Source organism: Oreochromis aureus, linkage group 19 (genome assembly GCF_013358895.1).
Source record: "Oreochromis aureus strain Israel breed Guangdong linkage group 19, ZZ_aureus, whole genome shotgun sequence".
Taxonomy (NCBI): Eukaryota; Metazoa; Chordata; class Actinopteri; order Cichliformes; family Cichlidae; genus Oreochromis; species Oreochromis aureus.
In genome coordinates, this window is record NC_052960.1 from 25,181,674 (window position 1) to 25,196,534 (window position 14,861).

The following is a 14,861-nucleotide window of genomic DNA, read 5'->3' on the forward strand; positions in this document are numbered from 1 at the left end:
CTCAGGTCACCTTGTTCAATGACATAGCCCAGAAACGAGATTGTGGGAGTATGAAACTCACATTTTTCCACCTTCACGAAGAGACGGTTCTCCAGGAGGCGTTGGAGAACCTGCTTGACATGGCGTTCGTGTTCAGAGACAGAATGAGAGAAAATGAGAATGTCATCCAGATAAACGAAGACGAAGTGGTTGATGAAGTCCCGGAGTACGTCGTTTACCAGGGCCTGAAAAACAGCTGGGGCATTGGTGAGACCAAACGGCATGACAAGGTATTCAAAATGACCAAGGTGAGTGTTGAAGGCTGTTTTCCATTCATCCCCCTCCCTTATTCTTACCAGATGGTAGGCGTTGCGTAGGTCCAGTTTAGTGAAGATGGTGGCCCCCTGGAGGAGCTCGAAGGCAGAACTTAAAAGAGGGAGTGGATACTTATTCTTCACTGAGATGTTGTTAAGGCCCCGATAATCAATACAAGGTCGTAAACTCTTGTCTTTCTTGGTGACGAAGAAGAAGCCGGCGGCCACAGGAGAGGTCGAAGGGCGAATGAGACCCGCGGCGAGTGATTCATTGATGTATCTTTCCATGCTTTCGCGTTCGGGCTGAGACAGACTGTATAGGCGGCTGGTAGGGAGAGGTGCGCCAGGAAGAAGATCAATGCCGCAGTCATACGGCCGATGCGGAGGAAGCGAACGTGCCCTATCTTTGCAAAACACTTGTTTGAGATCATGGTAGACGGGTGGCACGGAGGAGAGGTCCGGCGGCTCGGAGAGAGAAGACTTGGTTAGCGGTTCAGAAAAGGGGGTGGCAGCTTTAAGACAGGACATGTGACAAGCCTCCCCCCACCCCACAATGCTCTCCTTTATCCAATCGATAACAGGATTATGGTGACGCAACCAAGGGTAACCCAGAACTAGCGGCGTGAGCGGAGCTTGGAACACATATAGTTGTATGGTCTCGGAATGATTACCTGAGAGAGTCAGTAAAACGGGCTCAGTGATATGAGTGATGTTAGGAAGCCGCTGGCCACTGAGGGCGGTGACCTGGAGTGACCGTGGCAAAGGCTCGGTGTTAAGATGTAATCGTCGGGCCAGCGAAGCGTCAATAAAGTTCTGTTCCGCCCCTGAATCGATCAGAGCCTTAAGAGCGTGGTCCTGAAGCTGCACCGTTAATTTAGCTGCTAGCATGAGCCGTGGAGGAGACTGTGAAACAGAGACCTCGCCCACCCGTATTCCCCTCTCTACTGGCGGGCACGGCCTTTTGGCAGTGACGGACAAACATTGGCGATATGACCCTTACGGCCGCAATAAAAACACTCACCGGCCCTCCACCGACGGTGCCGTTCCTCGGGTGGAAGGCGAGAGCGACCCAGTTGCATAGGTTGCTCACCCTCCTCCATGTTGTGCAACTCTGAATCTCTTCCGCCACTCGTGGCGCTTCCGCCCGATGCTGCCTCGCCGCGGCCCAGAGACCTCTGGGAAACGTAGTCCTCAGTTCTGCGGCACGCACGTAAATGCTCGTCCACCTTCACACACAACGTTATCACATCAGACAAAGTTTTAGGTAACTCTCTCATCACTAGTTCGCCCTTTAACTCCTCACACACATATTTGACAGTAATTTCACCTTTGAAAAACAAATTAGCTCAGTTGTACAGCGGTCTTTCTTCAAACTGAGGCTTTTATCTAAGGTGAGATCATTTTTATCTTAAAAACTTTGAACATGCCTTTATTATATCCCAGCTGGACTACTGTAACTCCTTATATGCTGGAGTTAGCCAGACCTGCCTGGCAAGGCTGCAGTTGGTCCAGAATGCTGCAGCTCGCCTTCTGACACGTACTAAAAGATGTGAACACATTTCCCCGGTGCTTGCCTCCCTTCATTGGCTCCCTGTCCGCTTCAGAATTAATTTTAAAATTTTATTGTTGACCTACAAAGCCCTGAATGGACAGGCTCCCGGGTATTTGGCTGACCTCTTGCAGACTTATACCCCCCTTAGATCTCTTAGATCAAGTGATCTTTTGCTTTTAGCTGTACCAAGGTCGAGGCTGGTTCATAGAGGTGATCGAGCATTTGCAGTCGTAGCGCCTCAGCTGTGGAATAATTTACCCCTACACATCAGACAGGCTCCCACTGTCAATCTTTTTAAATCTTATCTTAAAACGCATTTTTATGTACTGGCTTTTAATACAGCATGAGAGTTATTTGTTAATTCATATTTGGTGTTTGTTTTAATACTCTAAGTTGTTTTATTAGGTATGTTGTATTCTTGTACAGCACTTTGGTCAACGCTCCTGTTGTAATTAAATGTGCTATATAAATAATTAAACTATAAACTATAACTATTCAACAAGGTGCTTATCAATGCAGGCTGCCCCACCGGTCTCTTGGCCAGCGTCCAGAACTCAATGGAGTATTCCGCCATACTTCGTCTTCCTGCTTAAGATTTAGTAAGCGGTGAGCTGCTGCGTCAGCGCCAGTACCCCTTTCAAACACACATTTGAATTTAGCAAGAAAATCCTGGTACGAGATGCTGGCGTGCGTTCTCAAAACAGCTTGAGCCCAGTTTAAAGCCGGTCCGCGTAACAGCTGGACAAAAAAGGCAATCTTAGCGTCATCGGTTTCATATGTCCTCCGTAACTGTCTAAACTGCATGGTTATTTGGGTCAGAAAACCAGCACACTTGTGAAACTCACCCGCGAAGGGTTCAGGTGTTGGCAAAGCTCGCTCCGGGGGCTCCAAGGGAGTGGGATGAGGCGAAGCCAAAGATCCGGGTGCCGAAGGCTCAGAAGCCGGTAACTGTGAGGAGACAGAGGGAGGAGAGGCTGCTGGGCTTACCAGGGGTATGCGCTGAGCAAAAGCCTGCGTTAGAGTGGCCAACTGCTGATTGAGGAGCTGCAGCATTTGCTCGTGGCGTTCCAAAACCTCCTCGGCCGTGGGGACGCGCTGCTGGCAGAGAGTCCGCTGAGTCCATATTCTGGCTGGATCCTTATGTTACGGTTCAGTGTAGGGGACTCAAACGCAGGACTCCTGAATCTGCTGAACACAAGGGTTTATTTACAGAGGTCACCAATGTGTATATACAGAGAGTGCGGGGTAGTGCTATGTACAGAAATGTGAAGGACGGGCTCCAGGGAAATCCAAGGGGGGGAACATTCGTTCTCCAACTCTCCACATTCACAACGGCTGTCCTCTTCTTTCACACTTGACGCACAGATTCACACGAGAGGGGGGGTCCAGGGGGTCTGTAGACAGGAGACAGGGGTGAGACCGATATTCACAGAAAACACTTGACTTATCTTGCTCTGAAGTTCGACTTTCACTAACGCGTGGCAGACAACGATCCAGCAACGACCAGCAGTCCTCTCCTGGCTTAAATGCCATTCCCCTTGATGGACGTCAGGTGTGATGATCTCCGTGGGCGTGGGCCGAGGGCGTGAACCCGCAATGAGTTCCGCCCCGGCGACAGAGAGGAGGAGAGAGAGAGAGAGCACGAGAGAGAGAGAGAAAGACAAGAGGGGTCGCTCAGCGTCTCGCCGATCCCCCAGGCCGTGACACATCAACAAGAACCAACACAGTGGTAAGTAATAAGTAATGTTCAAGGTTGTCTCTAAAATGATGTCCCAAAATGTTAGAAAACTTCTTGAGGTTTTAACTTTTATTGTTGCTTTTCTGCCTTTTGTTTTTAAGAATCTGGTGAAAAGGAGAAACAAAAAGAGACACACCACAAACGAGTTTCCCTGACTAACATGGTAAATATATTCATCATGTAATGACATTTCCTCAGAGTAACCAGGAGTGTTTGTCTTGTTCTAAAGTGATTCACTCTTCTGTCGTGTTATTTGGTCTTTGTCTTTGCAAAGAGAGGAGCAGTAACTGCATATTGAGGAAGAAACAGAAGCATCCAAAGACAACTGAGAGTCTTCAGTGCACCGTGAACAGCAGTCACCTCAGAGCAACAGAGTCCTCGTGGCTGTCTGGGTTCTCTCCAGGAGCTTGGAGATAAGATACCATAACTTAAAAAAATGTTTAGAATAAGTGTGAGCCTCTTTTACAACTTTACTTACATCCTTCAAATGTAAGAGCTGCTGGCACGTCTGGTGAGGGTTTGCCCACACCTAATCTAAACCGAGCTTTAGTCCCTCTCGTACTTTGTTGAGTATTGGCTTCAGCTGCACCAGTGCCTGCAATGTGAGGTCATTAATAGACAGGGAGGAAATAATAGTTGAATTAATTCTGAATGAAGACGTCATGCCAAATATTCTTTGATAGCCATTACAGTCATGAATACACAGACTTTATGATTGCTTTTTTTCTTGTCAACATGTATTGTTCCCAAATAACCACGGGCCACAACTGGATCAGATAGTTCCATCATTTCTCTTCATCTGCATTTTCGATCTGGAAGCAGAAACAACAATAACGAGGAGAAATGGAATTTTTATATTTAAGAACGAGGACTGTGTGGAGGAGAGCCGAGTCAGGTGACAGGTTGTTCACCTGATCAACAAGCTGGAGTCAGAACCTGTGATTTATCCTCCCTGACTATTGAGTTATGTTTTATGCTGGTGTTATTTTCTTGTTTTGAGCCAAACCAGATTTCTCTATAGGAACTCTGTGTTAAAGGGTCAATGCACCAAATTATGCTTTGATAAGAGTTCATTTCTCATGCAAGGAAAGACACAAACTTCTCAGAGGGATTAGTAGTGGGCACAAGTTAAATGAGCTCATATCACTACGTTGGCTTTATCAGCCCTGCACAGAACAGATCGGTCTCAGACTTTTAGATTCTCTTAAATAAGTAGAATCTGAAACTGAAGGTTTTAGATTAAATCTGATTCCTAAATCAAGAAGTAAAGCTTAAAGAATAACCTAAGTTTGTAATTTGGAACAAAGTTGTGTTAACTAAAACTATCTTGAACTAAGGAAGGTTAAGTGTGACCTTCTTAGCTGCAAACCTAGAACTGGTCTAGTAGCTTTTATATCTGTCTTACTGTGACATAAGTGCTGCAAAAGGGGTTTATTTCTCTCTCTCTCTCTCTCAGTCCCTCTCTCTAATTTTACCGTATTTTCTCTATATATGATGTAGGTTTGGATTTTCCCTGCTAAATTGTGATGGTCTGGCAGTCTCCATCGGTCGACCTGCCTGTATGTATGTTTTTCTGTGTGTTTTGTTTTGGCTCCCCTCCCAGTCCCCTGCTTCCTCCTTTAAGTGTGTGTGTGTATGTGTGTGTGTATTCCAGCGTGCCAGTTTATGGGCGTCATCAGGCCGGAAGGTGTTTCCCGTGTTGAAGCCGCCACACCTGTCTTCCATCTAGATTGGCCACTACTTAACTGAGCTTCAGTCAACGCTGGATCGTTGAGTTACCGAGTAAGTGAAGTCTCAGCTCTGAGTGGAAATAGTCTGTGCGTGTGTTTCTGTGAGTTCACCAATCTGATCTCTGTACCTTGTCTTGTTAGGAACTTGGAGAGGAGTGTGTCAGAGAAGCGAAGGATTTGTAAATGTCGAGTGTTGGAGTTGTTTGCCTGTCACACCTGGACCACGAGCACAGTCCTGCAGGATGGGAAAGTCCTGCATTGGGTCCCGTTCTCACCACGCACCTTAACATTGTCTGAGCCTGAGCCTTTTCAAGGTTCTGTTTTGCCAACTGACCCGCTACATACAGTCTGTGCCAAAAACCATTAACGTAATCTATCAAGTTCACTGGTGGCTCACCTGATAACCACTTATCGCACAGCACTGTCAAGGGTCCCTGAACTTTGTGGCCAAAGACCAAATCATTTGGGCTAAACCCAGTACTCTCCTGGCACACTTCTCACGCTGCCAACAGAAGCCACGGCAAACCTTCCTCCCAGTCACTCTTCATTTCTGTGCAACAGGCACGTAACAAGGACTTCAGCGTTTGATGGACGCGCTCTAAAGCACCTTGGCTCTGTGGATGATAAGGAGAGGCTTTGTTATGTGTGATGTTCAACAGCTTGAGAACTTGTGGAAATAGATTTGACGAAAAGTTTGATCCCTGGTCACTCTGAATAATCTTCGGTATGCCAAATAATAAACACTTTGATTGAGAACCTGTATTTTGTGTTTACTAAGAATCGTTTTGGAAATGTAATTAATGATCAAATGGTATCAACAACAACAATAATAGTAATAATAATGGTCCTAAGACTGATAATGATTACTATTAGTATTAAAAGTTTCACTTTCTCCACTTCACCATGAAGTAAACTTGTTTATTTGCAAAGAGAAATAGAGGCATGGCAGTATATGGATGATTCAGATTCAGAAGGTGAGGACCAATTCAAACTTTTTATATTTTGTGTTTATTGGTTCTTGGAACATTCAGAGAATACTCTGATCACATTATTGAAGTTTACAGATACAGTTACAGTACATCTGTATGTGCACAGCTGTGGTCCAGTGTAGTTATGTGGAGCCTCAGCAAAGACGAATATTGTCAGAAACGTCAGTGTTATTGTTTCACTGGATTTTAAAAAAAATGTATTTAATATAACTGAAAATGAATAGGAAACCTATAACAGATGATTCAACACATTAACCTTAATAAGCAATCGTACTGGCAATGATTGCTCGCACTAAGTCAGTCATCCATCAAGAATGCAGTGTTTATTTAAGGTTTTGTTTCTTTTATTACACTCTCAGCTGACATGCGGTTTTCAAACATTACCTTTAAACTGTTTAATATAGCGGTCATGCCATCCACTCACCTTTTATCTTTAATAGTTTTTGAGATGTTGGTGAAAAAAGTGTTCATGACAGTGCAGATTTCTGGCATTTTGTGTAAATTTAAGCACGTAAGAATTGGATTATTTCTAATAAAAACAGAATGTGAAACTGAGGTTAGACTTGTGTTTGTAAATGAACCAAATCATGCTGTGTAGTTTTCTGGATTTTATACTTATTGGATTAAATACTTATTTATTATACAGGCTATACAGTAGATAAAATAAAAATTCACATGTTTTATGTAACTGAAATGTTTAATTATGTCGGTTAAAGAAAATAAGAACCCCTAACTCTAATCCGTCTACTTTTATACCAGTAGCTGAACAACTCATACCCATAACTCCCAGGGTTACATGGAGCGACAGACTACTTTTTTCCTTGTTTTTTTCCTTGCTCTGCTGTCTCTAGATCTACTGTGGATTTCTTTCCTGTGTGGGTTTGAGCTGAACCAATACATGAAGGACAGACTAGTGGACTCACTGATTGGACAGTTTGCATGAGAATAATGGCATTATGTTTTCTATTGTGTACATGTGTACTCGAATTATATATCCACTGTACGGACGTCAAAATGTGTGCAAATAATTCCCGAGAGCTGAAAGCTCAGCCTTCACACTACTAAACTTTGTTTACCAGGGTCAGCCAATCAGAAAGAAGAACCGCGCTCTTTAAGTTCAATTCAGTTCAATTTTACTTTTATAGGATGAAATCATAACAGTTGTCTCAAGGTGCTTTATATTGTAAGGTAAAGATGCTACAATAATGAAGAGAAACCCCCAACAATCAGATGACCCTGTATGAGCAAACACTTGGTGACAGTGGGAAGGAAAAACTCCCTTTTAACAGGAAGAAATGTATGATAGAGCCAGGCTCAGGTAGGGGCAGCCATCTGCCCAGACTGTTGGGGTTGAGGGGAGGGAGATGGGACAAAAGACACAGACATGTGAAGTAAATGCAAGCTCAAAAAGAAAAAGTGCCCAGAGTCATCATTTGCTTACGGATTAGACACCTCCTCACATGCTGTATACATGTCTGAAAGTTGTGATCGGTTCAACCAGCCAGTGATTTAGAGGCAGCAACAGCACACACATGCTCAAGATGTTCAATTCAGTTACTCGATTTAACAAAGGTAAAACAGGGCGCAGCCTAGTCAGCACTCACCTTTCACCCTAACTTTACCGTGCACCTGTTGTCAATAAAACATAAATAAACAATTCTCTTGTAAACGGGTAAAAACCTGGAACTTTTCTGTTATTTAATGGTATATTAACAATAAAAATGTAATTACTTCAGGTATGTATTGCCTTCGTTGGTTAAAAAAACAAAACAACAACTGTAAAATGTGACAGCTGCAATGATGGGCAGAAATTTGAGACTTAACCGCATCAGTTTTACAAAGTTGTATAGAGGGCTGGACTGGAACCTTTGGTGGGCTGGTTCTCGTCCCAAGATGCAAAGTTGACACCACTATAAGGGTTATTTAGACGAATTGCACTCAGTTCTCATAAAAGAGTTTTAACTTTAGAAAACAAAGCCATTTTTTTCTAAATGGGGAGGCATGGGGGGGTCCAGGGGGGAAAACCCCCCAAAATGAGCATAGGAAAGTTGCATAAAAACAGGCTGTGGCTGACTTTTGTGCATCTTTATTATGGTTCCCAGGGGCCTGTGGGATACCCAGGTGCTCGTCGCTGTCCTGTGTATTTGCAATTCTGCCTCCTGGTAGCTTTACCAGGAGGCAGAATTGCCTGATTTGGCTAAAAAGAAATATGATAACATTTATCATGGAACAATGTCAGACCAAAATGCACTCTATTTTTTTTTCTTTTTTTCTTATGACCACCGGGACGGACCGGGCGTCTCGGTCTCGCTACCGAGCGATAGCGCCTGGTGGGGGGTGGGGAGCGTGGGGAGGATGGGGCGGGGTCCGGGAACCACCACCCCCTCCGACCGTGCACTCTAAAAGCTCTAATTTGCAGCATTGTCACTTTGGACTAAAGAGTAACAAAGAGTGTGCAATTAGTGCCAAATGAAATCTCTATTCTAAATGCTGCTTGTGGTTGAAGGTGATCATGTGGATAAAAATGCTCCACTGCTGGTATAAATAAAATACTGATGGCTTTGGGTTTGTGTCTAATGATTTTACTGTTTACGCAGTCTGACTACAAGAAAACTGGACAAATTCAACCGCTGACATCAAAGAAGCATAGACTACATAAAAAAGATGGACTTTGCTACCAAGGTCTGAAAAGTGACATCAGTACCTAAGTGCATTCTTTTTCATGGCCAGTAGATGGCGATCTCTGTGGTTTCCACATGAAATTTGGTCAAATAAAGTGTGAGAAAGAGCCTTACTGTTCACTCTCGCTCTGTATGTCCTCAGTAAACTTTCCCAATGACCTTATGGTCTTAATTGCTGGGTTTGTGTCTTATTTAATACAATGTGATGTTTAATTTGTAAAATATGGTTACACTGGAGTAAAATAAGCTATAACGGAGTGTTTACTTTTGGTTTGTGATGAAGAGTGAAATGTGGGCCTAAATGGGCTAGGGGGAGAAGCTGTTTGTGAGTGTTGAGGTGTGGGACCTGATTGACCTGAGGCGCCGACCAGAGGGCAGCGGGTCAAGCAGGCGGTGGGCGGGTGCAGAGGGTCACCTGTGATGGCCCTGGTTTTCCTGAGATAGGAGGGTCTGGTGATGGCTTCTTAAGTGTAAAGAAATGAAACTGTAGGATTTACTTTTTGTTTTAAAGCTGCAGCAGCGAGCTAAAATTGACTGCAAAAGCTGCTTTGATTATAGATGATTGTGGTTTTCTGCCTTTATGTGTGACATTGAAACATGAAGTTTTCTGCTTTATTTTTTTCATGTTAGTTAAAGAAATGTCTGAGTAAACTCTGTGCTTGGTGGGACATTGTATACATTTTTAAATATCAAACGATGAAGATAATAATGCCAAGAGAGGAAATTTGGCCATCTTTTTCCAGGAATAACGCCAAAGTTCTTGTTTCTAAATGACTACATAAGGAAAAAAAAGAGAGAGAAACACACTTTTTGAGTGTTTTGCTGAAAATCTGTTTCTGTACGTCTTCTGTCCTTCAGATGGAGCCAGACATCCATCCTTTGGTGACGGGCACTTCTCAGGAATGGGCAAGGCATCCCGAGCTCAGACGCTGCAGAGAGGTGAGTGGCCATTAGATGGCACCACACTCCATCTTAAAAGCCTGCGGGAGTTTAAGGTGCATGGTGTAACCTCAATTCAAAAGCAGTTGCGATGCTGTGTGAAATATAAATAAAAACATAATGGTTTGTCTGCAGATCTCATAAACACACAATACAACACAGAAAACTGAGACTTTACTACTTAACAACAAAAAGCTGAAAACGTAGGCACTCCGAAGAAAGAGCTGGAGCATTTTGCACTGGCAACAAATCCGTAACATGACTGGACATAAAAAATAGCATCTTACAGAGACAGAGGGCCTCCACATTTACACATTTACAAATAGTAGAGCAATTTCAGAATAATGTTCCTTAGTGTAAAATTGTCAATGTCTCATCTGCAGTACATAATATCATACACAGACTGAGAGATGCTGGAGAAATCTGTGTATTAGATGGACTGGATGTTGTGTGCTTGTGGGACTGCTTTAATAACACGCATAATTCTCCCAAGCAAATCAGCGGACTGTCTCAGGAACACTTTGACAAACACAAATCCCCGTGCCAACCATAAATGCAGGTTGAAGCTCTGTCATGCAAAGAAGAGGCCACATGTGAACACGCTGCCTTCTCTGGGCCAAAGTTCACTTAAAAGGGACTGAGGAAAATGGAAGATGAATTGAAATCAGGCCTCAGTTCAAAAGCCTGCATCTGTGATAGTATGGAGGTGCTTTAAATAGTTGTTGGAACATCTGTGTGCTCTATTGTGTACGAAATATAGGTTTGAGATTTGCAATGCAATGCATTCTGTTTGTATTTACATTGCATGTGGTATTGTTGTATACTGTAAACATTGTTTTCTTCATTTAGAAGCTTCTTTAGTGTCGGGATCACCGTTCTACACGTGATCCGAGGTTGCATTTTTGTGTGTTCATGCAAAATGCAGCTTGGGCAAGAAATGAAGGAGGAGACGACTTCAGGTCTTTTGCATGGGCGTCAATAATTCATTTAATCTTATTTCATGTCGAGCGTGAACTTCTCTGAAAGCAGCTCCGTTGCAACACGTTGGTGTCTTTGACTTCACTCGAGTGATTAAAGTCTTTATATTTTCAGAGGAGGTTTACTTTGAATCATTTTATGCTGTTTGCTCAAAGCCCTCCTCTCGGAAATGCAACTTTGAGCCACAGCAGAAGCTTGCTTTCGATTTACTTTACAGTCTGAAACTATTATAGTGTTTCTTCGTTACACCCAGCAATCAGCAGGGTTACGTACCAGGAGAGTTCGCAAGAACCCAGTAAAACCCCAAAAGACAGTCCCAATAAGCAGTGTGTGTGGTCAAGCTTTTTACGTGGTAAAGCTTTAAGTTTTGAAAAGTTGTAAACAATAATAAACTGTCATTTAGAACAAGTCTCTTAGGGGTTTTTGCCTTTTAAGGGAAAACTGTGAGCCTCTGTTTGCAGACTCTGAGGACTTTGCAGCCGCCGGTGTGGGCTTTTATCAGTCACTTGTATCCATCTGTGATATGTCGTGCCGCATCGTGTGACTCAACCTCAGCTTCTTATTTAGACCAGCACATGTATGCTCAGTGTGCTCAAATGGTCATGTGATTGTTCCTTGTCAGGCTTGGTGTAAGTGACGGTTATTTCTGTACAGAAGCTGCTTTTATTTAGTTAAAAATCCTCATCTATCCAATATCAGGTTGTGGGAGAGGGCTGGGGCTGGAGCTATCCCAGCTATCCAGCTAATGTTGGGTTAGAAGTGTTTTAAAGGCCATTTTACATAAAAATGTATTGAGGAAGATAAAGTTTTAACAGCAAGAAACTTCAAGCAGAACCCGGCTCAGGGAGGGGCTGCCATCAGCTCTTGGTGAGGGGAGGCCTGTCTCTTCAGCTGCTAGTGATTTTAAGGCATTTTCACAGCTATAGTTCGTTTATTCTGGTCTGAATCAGTTGGTGAGTTTGTGAACTTGTAGCTTTTTGTTTTCCCACAGAGAAAAATCCAGTTAAACTCCAAGTAAACCAAATGGCATCACTACAAACCACGTGAGGATGTTCAGTCCAGTTATTGGCCAGATGTGTCAGGGGTGGAAGAAAGAACCACAGCTGGGATTAAAAAGACTAAACACCGCAGCTGTGAAAGCACCCTAACTTCTAGTTTTTATGTGTGGTTACTGTTTTGGTGTTATGCCCTTGCTGGTAATACCCAGCAAGAATTTTTTAGAGTGTTTTCTGTGAAAACAGCTGAGTGTTGTGGTGAAAACACCACTGAGAGAGCAGCGATGGTGAGCCAAAACAGTAACGTCTAAACAGTGAACAGTGAAGGAGCTGCACATTCAGCAGATAATTTTCTGTCACTTAACCAAGTGACGTAAAAGCTCACCTTTCTGAAAGCAGAGTGTTTCTAGTACATTTGAGCATGCTCTCTTCAACCGAGGTGGTGTGAGAGTTGTCCCAAATGGAAAAGCACTATTCACTTTGACTCCAGTGTCCTCCAGAATTGATTTTTTTTTTCCTTTTTTCCTCTTTTGGATTTTCTTTGTGTGTGGGATAAGCTGCTGTCAGCTGATATTATCAACCTGTCATGCTCTAAATTGAAGTGCTGGGGGCCCCTGTGGGAACCTCGAGGGGTCTTGGTGGGTGTCCCTGGAGCTCTTGCTGACACGGGACTTTTATCTAGTCTAAAAACGCATCAGCAACTTGCAGACACAGACAAACAACCGCTTGGCTGCTGGCAGCCGGACAGAGAGCCCAGACGTCGACTGCCAGCAGCTGGTTACCGCAGCGACGACCGTCTGCTCAGCTGATGATGTTTAATGCGACAGAGCCACGGAGTCACAGGGCTGTCAGACTGCAGCAGACGCCGAGTAACGGCAGTGTGCGCATGGATGCAGGGGATTAGCAGGGAGAGATAGGAGGGTGAGGATTGAGGAATACTGCTGTTAAATGCTGCGTGTGTGTTTTGTAACTGGGTGAGGATGGAGGCTTATATGTAGGATATTTCTGCCATGCTGTTTGTGTATGTTTGTGGGGCTTTATTCTGCTGTCACATGGAGTCTGAAGGATGGTTTGAACTTTTAGGAAAGGACAAGCTTATAGCCTACACATGCTCATTAGTAAGGAGATACAGTGTGGATATAACTGGGAACAACATAAGAGTATAAAAACACCTCGCTCTGTTGTCAAGCAACTTGGGTTTACATTAAATAACCTGACACTACGGAGGGAAGCCTCCTCCATGTTTTTACACTGAACATCATCATGTGGTGGAGAGGAAGCAGGAGGAGCTGCCGAAGTTCTGCTGCTGAAGTTTTTAATTTTACTGCAAGTATTTATATTATTTATGTATGTATGTAAAGAAAAACCGATCATACATGCCAGGATCAATTTTGGGAGATTCCAGCCAAACTCCTTGATTTGCCTCCTGTTCAAATCTCCAGCAGTGGGTTAAATTATTCCACAGGATGCTAAATAGTATTTAGTCTTGTAATATTTTAGCACAGCCTCTCAGACCTCCATACTACACACCATCTAGTAAATGAATGTGATGTTTATTATTAAGATACTCGAGGCTCTTTTAAATACTGGTGTTGTATTTTAAATTAACCTTGTTAATGAAAACTAATGATTTATTTTCCTATTCACAATTCAGTTCTAATGCTACTAAGATAAGATAAGATAAGATGACCTTTATTAGTCCCACAGGTGGGAAATTTGTAAGTGTGCTTTATAAATAAAGTTTTATTATTATTGTTACAGCAAAAGTGCAAAGTTATGTAGCAGAAATTAGAAAACACTGGAATGTCTCACACCTTGGCTCATGTGATTAGAGGATCACCAGGGGTCCTTTTGGGGGATACTCCCACTGGGTTTAAATCTGGGACTCTCGGCCATTTGACCTTAGAACTGAAGAAGCTTCTCGGATGAGAGGTGAAACGTCTTCAAGCAACTTAAAGAAGTCCAGACGCTTTTCTTTGCAAATTCCTTTGACTACGATGACCTGGATGACTGAGAACCTTCACAGACATTGATATGAGACACACAAACATAAAAAGTGCTTAAAAAGACAAACACCGTGGCCCAGACCTCCCTCTCCTCAGCCACCTCCTCCGGGTTATTCGGGGGAACACAGAGCATCTGTTGTCAATGAATATGTGGTACAACCAGTCAGTGGGCCTCGCTTGCTTGTGTGGTTGTTGGTGCATCAGCCAGAGAAGTATACAAAGAGCTGAAGAGCTGTTTTTCATTGTGTATTTTTTAGGGGTTTTTTTGTTTTTGTTTTTTTGCGTTTCTTGCAGTCCCGGAGAACTCCACTCTCGCTCGCTTCCCTATTTTAGTCCCCTTGTCAACCAATCAGGTTTGACCGATGCACAGCATCCTCCACATCCAGCAACATACATTTGAGGTATTGGAGGTATGCATACGAGCATGTTTGCAGTGGTAGGCTGCCCAAAGGGAAATGCGTACGCACACAAATGGAGTTGCTGGTCTATAAGGGAGTAGCAGAAATGAGCATTTGGAGGGCAGCAAGATTTATGACCTATACTGCAGCTGACCACCAGGGGATGGTTGAGACGTTCTGGCTTCGTTTTTGCAGAGCTGTCATGCTGTCCATCTTGTTATACAGCTACTGTGCTTCCAACTTTTTTTTCACAGATATATATGCTGACATAATGGAGAACTACTTAAAAAGAAACAAGTGAGGGACGTTGTTGTCCTCGTGTATTGGTTGTTAGTAACGCCAGTAGACCAAGTTTTTGTCTTTAGAGTCTTTATGCTACGCTAACCATGCTTGTGCATGCTTCAGTTCTACTATGCAGGCTTGAGAGTAACATTGATCTTCTTAAATATTTCCAAGTAGCTGAGCACTGGTTTTGTGTGTGGGAGGCTGTGTTGTGTTGGTGGCTTGTGTTTGCCAGTAGGAGTGAGCTGGTGATGGTGTATACACGTGTGGGCAGATTTAT

At 43.5% G+C, this 14,861-nt stretch overlaps 1 protein-coding gene and 1 long non-coding RNA gene across 3 annotated transcripts in view; both read left to right on the top strand.

Annotated features, from left to right (window-relative positions):
• The first annotated feature begins 2,956 nt into the window (after window positions 1–2,956).
• LOC116310654 lies at window positions 2,957–6,069 on the top strand. Of its 2 annotated transcripts, none has more exons than XR_005609449.1 (5): window positions 2,957–3,574; window positions 3,685–3,746; window positions 3,858–5,146; window positions 5,238–5,365; window positions 5,455–6,069. It is a non-coding gene; the product is annotated as an uncharacterized LOC116310654 (long non-coding RNA). The 2 variants fall into 2 exon arrangements; XR_004198736.2 differs by having other exon boundaries at window positions 3,858–5,142.
• A 3,772-nt stretch (window positions 6,070–9,841) lies between these two features.
• LOC116310699 (transcription factor IIIB 90 kDa subunit-like) overlaps window positions 9,842–14,861 on the top strand; it is a 121,730-nt gene continuing 116,710 nt past the window's right edge. Inside the window, exon 1 of the mRNA XM_039603225.1 lies at window positions 9,842–9,922. Coding sequence (XP_039459159.1) covers window positions 9,886–9,922 — 37 coding nt within the window. The 5' untranslated portion in view covers window positions 9,842–9,885. The remainder of the gene's footprint in view (window positions 9,923–14,861) is intronic.